Raw genomic sequence first — 16,411 nt, 5'->3', positions numbered from 1 at the left:
GATCTGAAGCAAATCTGTTTGGGACTTTAGCCTTGTGTTGTAAGACTTCTTACTCTGCTCATCCCAGTCCAACGCCGGCATCTCCACATCATGGCGACCAATATTTTTCATGCCTTGTGAAACATTTAGCAATGCCAAATCATAGAAATTAGGGGCAGAAGTAGGCAATTCAGCCCTTCGGGCCTGCTCCGGCCTTCAATCAGATCATGGCTGATCTCATCCTGGTCTAAATCCGCCACCCCCACATGTTGCCCATATCCCTTTAACTCGTTTTTTATCAGAAATATATCAGAAATATATCAGAAAGATACAATTGACATCACACCGAATGTGGTACTTTGGAGAACTATTAGATGGAACACATTTACTAAATGGAAATTTTAATCTCAACTTTCTGAGTGGGGAAGAACACCTGGATGATTGATTGATTAATTGATTTTATTTATTGCCACATGTACCGAAGTACAGTTAAAAGCATTTTTCTGCGTCCAAGGGAACGTACACAGTACATACACAGGAGGCAAAAAAGAATAATCAACAGAGAACATTGACAAATGGTACATCGACAAATAGTGATTAGTTACAGTGCGAAACAAGGGGCCAAACAAAGCAAATACATGAGCAAGAGCAACGGGAGATGTACACAGAATCAATGTGAGGGTAGGAAGCTTGTGTGATGTGTTGGGCTGAATTCACCACACTCTGCAGGTTCTTGCGATCTTGGACCGAGCAGTTGCCATACCAGGCTGTGATGCAGCCTGCTCTTCCACTGAAAAAAAAAAGACATTTACAGCGGCTGAAGAACTCTGAACTGAGTTGTCCCGAGTCCTGCTCCACTGATCGTCTGGCCCAATTTGCTACAGGGGTCAAAAATAGACATTACACCTTCAGTTAAACGTGTGCAGGGCTTCCAACGCCTGTTGTAAGCAGCTACCAGAAACACCTAAACATGGTTCCATGCCGGATGTCTTTTGGGTGCACTTTGGGCAGGGAATATTAATTCCTCAAAATGAGAGTAATGAGGTTGAATTTCTGCTCCCTTGTGTCTACGATTCCAGCTATTGTATTTGCTGATAAAACAAATGGCCATTCTAAACCCTCACTTTGTGAAGGTACTATAATCTCTGCTGAGGGGCACAAGGGACACAGTTGTAGATATACTATACACCCTCCTGTATCTTATTCAGTGCTCGTCATTCAGACATTTCCTTATGGAATACATCCAGCAGGCTGTTTACCTATGGGGTTGCGGGTGGGGTGTGGGGGGAATCAAACTGTACCAGATTACGTCCTCACCCTAATTCTACACACATACGCATATTCAGTAGGTGCAGGAGACCACCATTCTGTCAGCTTTTCTGCCGGATTGTGATCAGGAGCAGAAACCAATTATGATCCTTCCTTTTACCCCATCTGAGAAATCGAACTCAGCACAAATAAATAATAGCCTGTGTTGGGTGGCACGGTGGCACAGTGGTTAGCATTGCTGCCTACGGCGCCGAGGACCTGTTGGAACCAAAAATTCTACGGACATGTGCTTGTAGGATTAGAATAGCGGTTTTAATATACTTACAACAGAGCCAGCCTGTTAGCCGTTGAACTTTCAGTGAACTGGCCGGCTGACCGTGTGGCACTGATCTTTATACAGCAGCTCCAGGGGGAGGAGTCCTGGGCGGAGCTAAGGGAGAAGCCCAGTACAACTCTCGAGCATTCCCAGAGCTACTCCCCCTGGTGGTCAGGTAGTGCAACTGCACTTACAATATAGACACATGTATATACAGATTATAATCCGGTGTGAATCACATTCACCACAGGACCCGGGTTCGAATCCCGGCCCTGGGTCACTGTCTGTGAGGAGTTTGCACATTCTCCCCGTGTCTGCGTGGGTTTCACCCCCACAACCCAAAGATGTGCAGGTTAGGTGGATTGGCCACGCTAAATTGCCCCTTAATTGGAAAAAATGAATTGGATATTGTAAATATATAAAAAGAATTAAAAAATAATAATAATAGCCCGTGTGGATGTTCTTTCCTGTATGATTCGACATCAGTCAGTTTAACCTGCTGAGTAAATGATTTAGAATCTTTCTGCTCCAGCCAAGATGTATTGCAGCACACAGGTCATGATGACACAAACATGAATAACAGCGCCAAGTGGATGGCTCCGAAAGGTACAAGCAACTGAACCAAGTCAGGGGGCTGAATTCTCTGCCTCCTGACAGAGCAACTGGAATTGCGATGAGGAGGGAGATAGCGGTTAACGCAGAAATCGTGATTTGCGCTGGTTTAGCCCACACAGAGAATTATTTTATTCACCGGGGAGCTGAACTCAGAAATCAGGACATCATTCTGAAAGCGAGCCCAATCTCCAAGTAAGCTCGAGGGTCTCCCATACCACCCACCCTTGGGCAAGATCACCCCCCCACAAACATTTACCATCTCCCCAAGTGAGCACACCCCGCTCTGGGGTCCTTGTGGGGCCCCCCTCTTCAGGCCCCTCCACACCCACCTTTCAGGGCCCCCCTTCCAGGACCCTCAGCCGTCATCCCCCTCCAACCTATCAGAGGCCCTTACTTACCTGCCCTCACCCCTCCTTCATAGCCTCCTCCGCCATCCTTCATGTGCATGTGCATGCCCCACTCTCCCCCTCCCCCCCCCCCCCCCCCCCCCCCCCCCCCCCACGGGCCCTGACCCCACAGTGCCACCCTGGAAGCACCAAGGTTCCTGCATTCTAGGGGGAGGGCCAGGGAGCCACGCTACACTCTCCCTGGCCACCCAGGGGGCACAAATGGCCTGGGAGACCCTCCGGGTGCCATTCCACCTGACCATGTTTGTGTGAACCAGTACTGAACAGCACGCGGCTGCGGCTTCCCTGCGGATGCCAGTAGATCCTGGGAGGTGGAAAGCGGGTAAGCTTGCCCAAGTAAGCTTAAATCCTACTTGGCCGTCTGCCGTTTAATCACGTCCATTTTGGGCGGGTTTCTGATTCCAGCACCTGACGAGATCTGGGTGGATTCCGCGAGGCGTAAAGGCTTCCGGCAAGCCCCTGGGTGGCCTCTCCCGACAATGCCGCATTCTCGCTAGAACGCAATGCACCGGTCGATTCCATCCTGAAGTTTCCCAATCGAGAATTCAGCCCCGCATTTAACTAAAAGGGGAGTAAAAACTGGCTTTACTGGCTTGCTAAATAATTCGTTCTCCCTGTGTCTGCGTGGGTTTCCTCCGGGTGCTCCGGTTTCCTCCCACAAGTCCCGAAAGACGTGCTGTTAGGTAATTTGGGCATTCTCAATTCCCCCTCAGTGTACCCGAACAGGTGCCGGAATGTGGCGACTAGGGGCTTTTCACAGTAACTTCATTACAGTATTAATGTAAGCCTACGTGTGACCATAAAGATTATTTAAAAACAATAACTGACATTCTGGTTGCAACTAAATTCTTGACTACAAGCAACAGCAACCCCCTCACATTGTTAAAAAAAGGTACCATTAGAAAAAATGTAATCCAACTGATGCAAACAAAGATATAACCGACCCCTTGGCAATATTGCCATTTAGTTAATATTGACTAATTTCTTCCTGCCAAATAGCTCTTGGTTAGAAAATGTTAGGAAGTTAGAAGTTTGCACGAAGTGAATTCAGTTGGAGTTCAACTTCCTATCCAGAAGGTAAGAGAAGGAATAAGTTACCAGACAAGGCTGTTGGAAGTGGACAGGGTGTATGGATGTTGGAAGTGGACAGGGTGTATGGATGTTGGAGGTGGACAGGGTGTATGGATGTTGGAGGTGGACAGGGTGTATGGCTGTTGGAGGTGGACAGGGTGTATGGATGTTGGAAGTGGACAGGGTGTATGGCTGTTGGAAGTGGACAGGGTGCATGGCTGTTGGAAGTGGACAGGGTGTATGGCTGTTGGAAGTGGACAGGGTGTATGGCTGTTGGAAGTGGACAGGGTGTATGGATGTTGGAGGTGGACAGGGTGTATGGATGTTGGAGGTGGACAGGGTGTATGGATGTTGGAGGTGGACAGGGTGTATGGATGTTGGAGGTGGACAGGGTGTATGGCTGTTGGAGGTGGACAGGGTGTATGGCTGTTGGAAGTGGACAGGGTGTATGGATGTTGGAAGTGGACAGGGTGTATGGATGTTGGAAGTGGACAGGGTGTATGGCTGTTGGAAGTGGACAGGGTGTATGGCTGTTGGAAGTGGACAGGGTGTATGGCTGTTGGAAGTGGACAGGGTGTATGGATGTTGGAAGTGGACAGGGTGTATGGCTGTTGGAAGTGGACAGGGTGTATGGATGTTGGAAGTGGACAGGGTGTATGGATGTTGGAAGTGGACAGGGTGTATGGATGTTGGAGGTGGACAGGGTGTATGGATGTTGGAAGTGGACAGGGTGTATGGATGTTGGAAGTGGACAGGGTGTATGGATGTTGGAAGTGGACAGGGTGTATGGATGTTGGAGGTGGACAGGGTGTATGGATGTTGGAGGTGGACAGGGTGTATGGATGTTGGAAGTGGACAGGGTGTATGGCTGTTGGAAGTGGACAGGGTGTATGGCTGTTGGAAGTGGACAGGGTGTATGGATGTTGGAAGTGGACAGGGTGTATGGATGTTGGAAGTGGACAGGGTGTATGGATGTTGGAAGTGGACAGGGTGTATGGCTGTTGGAGGTGGACAGGGTGTATGGATGTTGGAGGTGGACAGGGTGTATGGATGTTGGAAGTGGACAGGGTGTATGGATGTTGGAGGTGGACAGGGTGTATGGATGTTGGAGGTGGACAGGGTGTATGGATGTTGGAAGTGGACAGGGTGTATGGCTGTTGGAAGTGGACAGGGTGTATGGATGTTGGAGGTGGACAGGGTGTATGGATGTTGGAGGTGGACAGGGTGTATGGATGTTGGAGGTGGACAGGGTGTATGGCTGTTGGAGGTGGACAGGGTGTATGGCTGTTGGAAGTGGACAGGGTGTATGGATGTTGGAAGTGGACAGGGTGTATGGATGTTGGAGGTGGACAGGGTGTATGGATGTTGGAAGTGGACAGGGTGTATGGATGTTGGAGGTGGACAGGGTGTATGGATGTTGGAAGTGGACAGGGTGTATGGATGTTGGAGGTGGACAGGGTGTATGGATGTTGGAAGTGGACAGGGTGTATGGATGTTGGAAGTGGACAGGGTGTATGGATGTTGGAGGTGGACAGGGTGTATGGATGTTGGAGGTGGACAGGGTGTATGGATGTTGGAGGTGGACAGGGTGTATGGATGTTGGAAGTGGACAGGGTGTATGGATGTTGGAAGTGGACAGGGTGTATGGATGTTGGAAGTGGACAGGATGTATGGGTGTTGGAAGTGGACAGGATGTATGGATGTTGGAGGTGGACAGGGTGTATGGATGTTGGAGGTGGACAGGGTGTATGGATGTTGGAAGTGGACAGGGTGTATGGATGTTGGTAGTGGACAGGGTGTATGGATGTTGGAGGTGGACAGGGTGTATGGATGTTGGTAGTGGACAGGGTGTATGGATGTTGGAAGTGGACAGGGTGTATGGCTGTTGGTAGTGGACAGGGTGTATGGATGTTGGAGGTGGACAGGGTGTATGGCTGTTGGTAGTGGACAGGGTGTATGGATGTTGGAGGTGGACAGGGTGTATGGCTGTTGGAAGTGGACAGGGTGTATGGATGTTGGAAGTGGACAGGGTGTATGGATGTTGGTAGTGGACAGGGTGTATGGATGTTGGAAGTGGACAGGGTGTATGGCTGTTGGAAGTGGACAGGGTGTATGGATGTTGGAAGTGGACAGGGTGTATGGATGTTGGAGGTGGACAGGGTGTATGGATGTTGGAGGTAGACAGGGTGTATGGATGTTGGAGGTGGACAGGGTGTATGGATGTTGGAGGTGGACAGGGTGTATGGATGTTGGAGGTGGACAGGGTGTATGGCTGTTGGAAGTGGACAGGGTGTATGGATGTTGGAGGTGGACAGGGTGTATGGATGTTGGAGGTGGACAGGGTGTATGGATGTTGGAGGTGGACAGGGTGTATGGATGCTGGAGGTGGACAGGGTGTATGGATGTTGGAGGTGGACAGGGTGTATGGCTGTTGGAGGTGGACAGGGTGTATGGATGTTGGAAGTGGACAGGGTGTATGGCTGTTGGAAGTGGACAGGGTGCATGGCTGTTGGAAGTGGACAGGGTGTATGGCTGTTGGAAGTGGACAGGGTGTATGGATGTTGGAAGTGGACAGGGTGTATGGATGTTGGAGGTGGACAGGGTGTATGGATGTTGGAGGTGGACAGGGGGTATGGATGTTGGAGGTGGACAGGGTGTATGGATGTTGGAGGTGGACAGGGTGTATGGTGTTGGAGGTGGACAGGGTGTATGGATGTTGGAAGTGGACAGGGTGTATGGATGTTGGAAGTGGACAGGGTGTATGGCTGTTGGAAGTGGACAGGGTGTATGGATGTTGGAGGTGGACAGGGTGTATGGATGTTGGAAGGTGGACAGGGTGTATGGATGTTGGAGGTGGACAGGGTGTATGGATGTTGGAGGTGGACAGGGTGTATGGATGTTGGAGGTGGACAGGGTGTATGGATGTTGGAGGTGGACAGGGTGTATGGATGTTGGAGGGGACAGGGTGTATGGATGTTGGAAGGTGGACAGGGTGTATGGATGTTGGAAGTGGACAGGGTGTATGGATGTTGGAAGGTGGACAGGGTGTATGGCTGTTGGAAGTGGACAGGGTGTATGGCTGTTGGAAGTGGGACAGGGTGTATGGCTGTTGGAAGTGGACAGGGTGTATGGATGTTGGAAGTGGACAGGGTGTATGGCTGTTGGAAGGGGACAGGGTGTATGGATGTTGGAAGTGGACAGGGTGTATGGATGTTGGAAGTGGACAGGGTGTATGGATGTTGGAGGTGGACAGGGTGTATGGATGTTGGAAGTGGACAGGTGTATGGATGTTGGAGTGGACAGGGTGTATGGATGTTGGAATGACAGGGTATGGATGTTGGAGGTGGACAGGGTGTATGGATTTGGAGGTGGACAGGGTGTATGGATGTTGGATGGACAGGGTATTTCTGTTGGAAGTGGACAGGGTGTATGGCTTTTGGAAGTGGACAGTGTATGGGTTGGAATGGACAGGGTGTATGGATGTTGGAAGTGGACAGGGTGTATGATGTTGGAGTGGACAGGGTGTATGGCTGTTGGAGTGGACAGGGTTATGGATGTTGGAGGTGGACAGGGTGTATGGATGTTGGAAGTGGACAGGGTTATGGTATGTTGGAGGTGGACAGGGTGTATGGATGTTGGGTGGACAGGTGTATGATGTGGAAGTGGACAGGGTGTATGGCTGTTGGAAGTGGACAGGGTGTATGGATGTTGGAGGTGGACAGGTGTATGGTATGTTGGAGGTGGACAGGGTGTATGGATGTTGGAAGTGGACAGGGTGTATGGATGTTGGAGGTGGACAGGGTGTATGGATGTTGGAGGTGGACAGGGTGTATGGATGTTGGACGTGGACAGGGTGTATGGATGTTGGAGTTGGACAGGGTGTATGGCTGTTGGACGTGGACAGGGTGTATGGATGTTGGAGGTGGACAGGGTGTATGGATGTTGGAGGTGGACAGGGTGTATGGATGTTGGAGGTGGACAGGGTGTATGGCTGTTGGAAGTGGACAGGGTGTATGGATGTTGGAGGTGGACAGGGTGTATGGCTGTTGGAGGTGGACAGGGTGTATGGATGTTGGAGGTGGACAGGGTGTATGGCTGTTGGAAGTGGACAGGGTGTATGGCTGTTGGAAGTGGACAGGGTGTATGGCTGTTGGAAGTGGACAGGGTGTATGGATGTTGGAGGTGGACAGGGTGTATGGATGTTGGAGGTGGACAGGGTGTATGGATGTTGGCAGTGGACAGGGTGTATGGCTGTTGGAAGTGGACAGGGTGTATGGATGTTGGAGGTGGACAGGGTGTATGGATGTTGGAGTTGGACAGGGTGTATGGCTGTTGGAAGTGGACAGGGTGTATGGATGTTGGAGGTGGACAGGGTGTATGGCTGTTGGAGGTGGACAGGGTGTATGGCTGTTGGAGGTGGACAGGGTGTATGGCTGTTGGAAGTGGACAGGGTGTATGGCTGTTGGAAGTGGACAGGGTGTATGGCTGTTGGAAGTGGACAGGGTGTATGGATGTTGGAGGTGGACAGGGTGTATGGATGTTGGAGTTGGACAGGGTGTATGGATGTTGGCAGTGGACAGGGTGTATGGCTGTTGGAAGTGGACAGGGTGTATGGATGTTGGAGGTGGACAGGGTGTATGGATGTTGGAGGTGGACAGGGTGTATGGCTGTTGGAAGTGGACAGGGTGTATGGATGTTGGAGGTGGACAGGGTGTATGGCTGTTGGCAGTGGACAGGGTGTATGGATGTTGGAGGTGGACAGGGTGTATGGATGTAGGAAGTGGACAGGGTGTATGGATGTTGGAGGTGGACAGGGTGTATGGCTGTTGGAGGTGGACAGGGTGTATGGATGTTGGAAGTGGACAGGGTGTATGGATGTTGGAGGTGGACAGGGTGTATGGATGTTGGAGGCGGACAGGGTGTATGGATGTTGGAGTTGGACAGGGTGTATGGATGTTGGAAGTGGACAGGGTGTATGGATGTTGGAAGTGGACAGGGTGTATGGATGTTGGAAGGTGGACAGGGTGTATGGATGTTGGAAGTGGACAGGGTGTATGGATGTTGGAGGTGGACAGGGTGTATGGCTGTTGGAAGTGGACAGGGTGTATGGATGTTGGAGGTGGACAGGGTGTATGGATGTTGGAGTTGGACAGGGTGTATGGATGTTGGCAGTGGACAGGGTGTATGGCTGTTGGAAGTGGACAGGGTGTATGGATGTTGGAGGTGGACAGGGTGTATGGATGTTGGAGTTGGACAGGGTGTATGGCTGTTGGAAGTGGACAGGGTGTATGGATGTTGGAGGTGGACAGGGTGTATGGCTGTTGGAGGTGGACAGGGTGTATGGCTGTTGGAGGTGGACAGGGTGTATGGCTGTTGGAAGTGGACAGGGTGTATGGCTGTTGGAAGTGGACAGGGTGTATGGCTGTTGGAAGTGGACAGGGTGTATGGATGTTGGAGGTGGACAGGGTGTATGGATGTTGGAGTTGGACAGGGTGTATGGATGTTGGCAGTGGACAGGGTGTATGGCTGTTGGAAGTGGACAGGGTGTATGGATGTTGGAGGTGGACAGGGTGTATGGATGTTGGAGTTGGACAGGGTGTATGGCTGTTGGAAGTGGACAGGGTGTATGGATGTTGGAGGTGGACAGGGTGTATGGCTGTTGGCAGTGGACAGGGTGTATGGATGTTGGAGGTGGACAGGGTGTATGGATGTAGGAAGTGGACAGGGTGTATGGATGTTGGAGGTGGACAGGGTGTATGGCTGTTGGAGGTGGACAGGGTGTATGGATGTTGGAAGTGGACAGGGTGTATGGATGTTGGAGGTGGACAGGGTGTATGGATGTTGGAGGCGGACAGGGTGTATGGATGTTGGAGTTGGACAGGGTGTATGGATGTTGGAAGTGGACAGGGTGTATGGATGTTGGAAGTGGACAGGGTGTATGGATGTTGGAAGTGGACAGGGTGTATGGATGTTGGAAGTGGACAGGGTGTATGGCTGTTGGAAGTGGACAGGGTGTATGGCTGTTGGAAGTGGACAGGGTGTATGGATGCTGGAAGTGGACAGGGTGTATGGATGCTGGAAGTGGACAGGGTGTATGGATGTTGGAAGTGGACAGGGTGTATGGATGTTGGAGGTGGACAGGGTGTATGGATGTTGGAAGTGGACAGGGTGTATGGATGTTGGAAGTGGACAGGGTGTATGGATGTTGGAAGTGGACAGGGTAAATGGCTGCTGGAAGCGAGCAGGGCGAATGGCTCCAAACAGACGCTGTTAGAATACGGAAAAGAAAATTGGCTCCTCAATCCAGAGCCATTGGGTTGTTTAGCGTAATGTCATGTGAAGGAGCTATTCTGTCTATTTTATTTAGTTATATTGCACCAAGTATACAGTGCACCATCATGTCACTGGCTTATAATGGGCTTGAGGCTATTCTTCCCTTAAAAAAAGCCAAGCCAGCAATTATGGTGGTGATCGAAATCTAGATCCAGCAAATCTTCCAGCTGATTCCTGAAGTTATGGGGGAGGTCACCAGAATGGCTACAGATTTTCTGTCCTCTTGCCTCACTCTCTACACGTGCGGATAAACACAGGTATAGTCTGTGGTTTATTTCCATGATGTGCATCAACCATATTTCCCAGTCCTCGAGATAGGATCGACAACAGCTCTGAAACCTCTTGGTTCTTACTGAGTGGTACAGTCACCATTTGGACATGTATTCAGGAACTGGCCTTACTTTGTCATAATTCAGCATTGGTTATACAAATGAATGTTAAGAATACTAGGCAAGCATTTCATGTTAAATGTTTCTTTGGTTGTTCTCTTCATCTCTCTCCAGTCAAGTTTATTCACCTTCCACGGCCGCTGCCATCTAGAAGAACAAGGGCAGCAGATACCTGGAAACACCTCCACATGGAGGCTCCCCTCTAAGTCACTCATCACGCTGACCTGGGAATATATCGCCGCTCCCTCACTGTCGCTGGGCCAAAATTTTGGAACTCCCTCCCTAACAGCACTGTGGGTGTACCAACGCCTCAGAGACTTGAAGCAGTTCAAGAAGGCAGCACCAAACAGTGTTTTATTTTAACTTTTAAAAGACTGCAGTAAATTAAGGTGTCGAACAGCCAATGTTTCGATCAGTCTTTTCGTGGCCCGTGACATTCTGGCAGACCGCCGCAGTGGAGTAGGTGACGTCGGTTCAGCCGATGGTGGTGGTTCCGCTGACGACCTGGAGTCCGGGAGCGATGGTCCTTGAATAGTCTCCGTCACCCGGGCTGGCTGTGGAGACACCATGGATGGGGAAGGGGTGACCTGAGTGGGGCGCTGGGGGGAAAAAACAGGGGGGGGATCTGTGGTGAAGAGGTGGAAGGCCGCACGCAACAGTGTTTTATTTTAACTTTTAAAAGACTGCAGTAAATTAAGATGTCGAACAGCCATTAAAAATACAACAGGATTCTGAAGTAGCTTTGCTCATTCTTCCTGATGAACCTGGTCTTTTCCTGTTTTGGGATTTTCATTACAAGATGGGGAAATTCAGAAAAGCAGGTTTATTCCTACAGCACTCCTGTGTTGATTCACACCTGGTGGGCAGAGTTAAGCCCCAATTGGCAAGTTTTAATAGCCGCTGGAGAACAATTACCAACGGGGGATCTCTGGTGACATCCATTTTTGGATGACCCATCCTTCTCCCAGGGTGATTGGCGATTGGGAAATGGATTCCGCTGGGCAGATTTAATGATTGCTGCTTCACTGTGTTCTCACTGGAGCTCCTTCTAAAGACCAGAGAAACACAGACACTTTTTCACAGCAGTATTGAGAGATGATAACAAAACTGCTGAACAGTACAGTTTACACCAGTAAGCTAAATTGCAAAACCGCTTTGATGGAGGCTGCATGATAAGGAGAAGGATGAAAAAACAAGGAAATGACTTGCGATTTTAACTTTTAAATCTACCAAGTTGTAGATAAGTGGTGCACTGTGGCTTGCTAGCTTTTAAAAACATACAGCATTGGTGATCTAATCTCATTTTTATCATGTGCATCAAAACACTTCTGACACGTCTTGCTGCCCTGCCAATAGGGCAACCATTCATTGCATGCCATTCAGTAGCAGTTGCCTCAAGTCCACTTGTAACACACAAGGGGCTGGATTCTCCAGTCCCCCAGCACGTGTTTCTCAGGGGGCAGGGGGAAATTCACTGGTGGCGGGATTCTCTACGCCTGCCGCTTGTCAAATGAATCTCCCATTGAAGCAGCCGGGAAGCACGTGCGTATGGGTTGTGCTGTCGTCTGGGACGGAGAATCCAAACGGCCAGACAAAGGGGAGGCATTGCGAAGTGGTCTTGTCACTGGACTAATAAACCAGAGACCCAGAGTCATGCGCTGGGGACCCGGGTTCAAATTCTGCCACTGCAGGTGATGAAATTTGAATTCAACAAAATATCTGGAATTAAAAGTCTCATGATGAACATGAAACCCTTGTCGATTCTCATCAAAACCCACCTGGCTCTCTAATGTCCTTTAGTGAAGGAAATCTGCCATCTTTACCCAGTCTGGACTCACATGTAGATGTGACTCCAGACTCACAGCAATGTGGCTGGTTCTTAACTCCCCCCTCAAGGGTAATTAGGGATGGACAATAAATACCGGCCCAGTCTGCGTGGCATTCTTCCGGGTGCTCCAGTTTCCTCCCACAAGTCCCGAAAGACATGCTGTTAGGTAATTTGAACATTCTGAATTCTACCGAACAGGCACCAGAGTGTGCCGACTAGGGGCTTTTCACAGTAATTTCATTGTAGTGTTAATGTATGTCTACTTGTGACAATAAAGATTATTATAGATACATTCCATGAATGAATAAAAAGATGAATTCCAACCAATGTTTCCTTTCACGTTTGCCTAAACTGATGCCAGCCTGAGCCAGCTGACAGGCGATGTGTATGGGTCTGGTTTAGCTCACTCGGCTAAATCGTTGGCTTTTAAAGCAGACCAAGCAGGCCAGCAGCACGGTACCAGCCTCCCGGGCAGGCGCCGGAATGTGGCGACTAGGGGCTTTTCACAGTAACTTCATCCTACTCGTGACAATAAGCGATTTTCATTTCATTTCCTTCAAATTTGCCCAACTGGTATGCAAGGATAAACAGCCCATCTTCCCATGCCCACTGCCCCAAAAAGAGTGACCGACAGAGCGAACTCAGCACTTCAGTCGCAATAGAAACAACACACTCCGGAGTTCACTGTCACAATGTACCACCTCATATTCGCGGAGAAAGCCAGGACGAACGCCAGGACGTATGCCATTAATAAACGATTCCCGAGTGGATTTTATCAGCGGGTTGTCTTTCTAAATTGAGAATTGACACCAATTTCATGAAAACAATAGCTGCTGCCTAATGCAGCCAATGGACACTTGACACTCATCATCGACAGCGTTAAAAAAAAAACACAATTTACCAATGAGAAAACATACCGGTGGGATATTCCAGCGCATACACTAGCAGGCATATCGTCACACACAGGACAGGAAGGTTTACAGAGCTGTTGAATGGCCAAATGTTCCCGCCCGCCTGTGTCGGGGGCCAGTAAATCCCGGCCATGGCTTTTGTTCTATAATGATGACCAACTATGTCTGCAGACAGACGTAAACAAAAATCTGGAGTCCCATATTTCTCTTGCACCAAATATATTATTTTACAATCTTTAGCAATAAGATCCATGTAGGTTAATTCTGAGTATAGGCTGCAAACAAACACAGGCTGACAGCACTCTATGTGGGATGGTTTCAGCTCTTGAACATTAATAAACATCTGCAGCATTTCGACAACAGCAACCCTTCTAAGCAATGATGAAAAGCCACCCTGTGCTCATTCCAGCAACTGCCAAGTGCCACAAGCTTTCATTGTGAAGAAGATGAAATCATTTCCACTGAATGAAGAAACAATGGCAGCAATCTGAAATACAACTGGAGACTTTACTGAGCCATCCCTGTGCTTAAATATTTTAAACCAGACTCTAATCTGTCCAAAATGATCAGACTTGGGAACACTTACAGTTCAAAGGGACAAGAGCCTTATTGGTGTTAGTTTTAAATTGCTGAGTTTAGTGCTAACAGGGTTGTATCAACATCAACTTACCGAAGCACAAACAGACCCTGCTGAAACATATATATTTAAATAAGGTCCATCCAGCTACGACACACTTAATTGTAAGGTTTAAACGTTTTGTAGGCTTTGTTCTTTTGAATGCACTGAGTAGCAGGATAAAGCCCGTACCAAAGATGTAAGCCGCCACAGGAGTACACTGCTAGGTTTGCCTTCTCTCAGACAAGGTAATAAATAAGGCCCGGCCTGCCTCTTCTAATCAACACTAAAATATGGTAGGTTTGGGAAAACAGCAGGAAATTCCCCGGTGCCATGTCAAATATTCCGTCTTCAATCAAAATCACAACAAATATTGGCCACAATTTTGCACCTCTGCCCCCACCCTGCGCTGCACCTTCGCCCACCTCCCCCTCCCACCCTCCACCTTCGCCCACCTCCCCCTCCCACACTCAACCTTCTCCCATCGACTCCTAACCCTAACCCACCTCTGCTCTCCGCCCCCTCCCCCAATCTCTGCCCGCCGCCCCCCTTCCACCACTCCTCCTCACCTCCCCGCATCCCGCCTTCCCTCCCCCCCGACACTCCGCCCACACTCCTCCTCCCCTCCCCCCCACACTCCTCCCCTCCCCCCCCACACTCCTCCTCCCCTCCCCCCCCACACTCCTCCTCCCCTCCCCCCACACTCCTCCTCCCCTCCCCCCCACACTCCTCCTCTCCTCCCCTCCCCCCCACACTCCTCCTCCCCCCCCCCCCACACTCCTCCTCCCCTCCCCCCCACCCTCCTCCTCCCCTCCCCCCCACACTCCTCCTCCCCTCCCCCCCACACTCCTCCTCCCCTCCCCCCCCACACTCCTCCTCCCCTCCCCCCCACACTCCTCCTCCCCTCCCCCCCCACACTCCTCCTCCCCTCCCCCCCCACACTCCTCCTCCCCTCCCCCCCCACACTCCTCCTCCCCCCCCCCCCCACACTCCTCCTCCCCTCCCCCCCACACTCCTCCTCCCCTCCCCCCCCCACACTCCTCCTCCCCTCCCCCCCACACTCCTCCTCCCCTCCCCCCCACACTCCTCCTCCCCTCCCCCCCACACTCCTCCTCCCCTCCCCCCCACACTCCTCCTCCCCTCCCCCCACACTCCTCCTCCCCTCCCCCCACACTCCTTCTCCCCTCCCCCCCACACTCCACCTGCTCCTTGCCTCCACCCCCCCCCCCCCCACCGCACCTTTATCGGCATCAATGGGATGTCGCTGGCGGAGATGATAATGTAGGTAAATCAAGAGTCAATCACTGCACATACTACAGTTATCTTAGTTTGAAGTAATTGAGACATTTCAAAATGATGAGGCATTATATGAAATGTAAGCACCGTGGGGGGAAATGTACGATTCTGCTTGTTTTAACTGCTAATTTACTGCTGTACGGAATGACTAGGCACTTGGCACCTCCACACCAATAACAGAGAGCTTCTTTATTGGTTAAAAAGACCAAAAGAATGGGCAGATCAAGGATTTAAATATGCTGACAATTTGTACAATGGGAGAATGTGAAAATAATTTTTTTTTTTTAAAATGCTGTGTGATGGAACCATCAATTCACCAGACACGTATTTCCGATAAGAATCTAGGCTTTAATCGACTTACTTCAGAGCCAGCCTGTTACCCGTTGATGAACTATTAGTGAACTGCAGGCTGACTCTGGACAGGGTATTTATACAGCAGCACTAGGGGGAGGAGTCGTGGGCGGAGCCAAGGATGGAGCCCTGTACAATCTCCTGAGCATTCCCAGAGCTACTCCCCCTAGTGTCGGATAACGCTACTGCGCTTACAAAGACATAGTGTGAATTATCATATTACATTCACCACACTGTGACGGTTTGAAATTATACTTTAAGGAAAGGACATTCCTAACATAAAAAGCAGAAATGTTAAGGCACAACAAAACTAATTTTTCCAAAGTATATTTACAGTCGTGAAGAGGTTTAGGACCAAATGGTTCATTGGTGTTGGGAAAGTGACAGATAGAGAACGGAATACTCACCAGCCTGGTATTAACTACAGGAAATAGCAGCGCCAGTAACGCTCCATTCAACATGTGCATCTGGAGCCTGCCAAGACAGTGCAACAGAAAATAACAAGTTATTCTTTTGTTTTGCCAAGTAACAAAACCTGGTTACAGTAATTATTCAGATAAATCAGAACAGTGAGAATAGTTTTGGTACTGCCACATACCAGGTTTGCTATGTCAAAGCTTAACACTACGATATTTTAATTGCCTTCAGTACAGTGGTTGTATTTCAACAAGTATTAGTCTTGGCTCGATGCCCCCAACCCACCTCCTTCCTGTTAGAATTCTCTTGCTTATTAAAAAAAGGTCAGAGTTCGTGAGCGAACAGAATGCTGGGACTTCGGGTGTTACTCTGATTTGGACAAAGCTGCACTAAAATTGACACACGCATTGAAAGGACTTGTTATTTCGGTTTGGGGCGGGAGAAGTTGCTTTTTAAAAAAATAATTCTGCCACTTACTCATGTCAATATACAAAGGGGTGTGGGTGGAGAGGGTGGAAAGAAGGGGTGGGTAGAGAACTAGACTTGGCCATGCGGTCTTTTGGGCAAAATGTTTGACCGATCAAACATGGGCAATTGCAACCCAGTGTGGGGT

General features: G+C 49.7%; 1 protein-coding gene across 1 annotated transcript in view; it reads right to left on the bottom strand.

Moving 5' to 3' along the window:
* Nucleotides 1-16,411, bottom strand: part of LOC119951909 (transmembrane protein 164-like) — a 181,920-nt gene that overhangs the window by 74,697 nt on the left and 90,812 nt on the right. Inside the window, exon 3 of the mRNA XM_038775301.1 lies at nt 15,789-15,855. Coding sequence (XP_038631229.1) covers nt 15,789-15,855 — 67 coding nt within the window. The remainder of the gene's footprint in view (nt 1-15,788; nt 15,856-16,411) is intronic.

The sequence above is a fragment of the Scyliorhinus canicula genome, chromosome 17, assembly GCF_902713615.1.
Source record: "Scyliorhinus canicula chromosome 17, sScyCan1.1, whole genome shotgun sequence".
In the NCBI taxonomy this organism is placed as follows: domain Eukaryota; kingdom Metazoa; phylum Chordata; class Chondrichthyes; order Carcharhiniformes; family Scyliorhinidae; genus Scyliorhinus; species Scyliorhinus canicula.
This window is presented reverse-complemented; position numbering and strand designations above follow the sequence as displayed.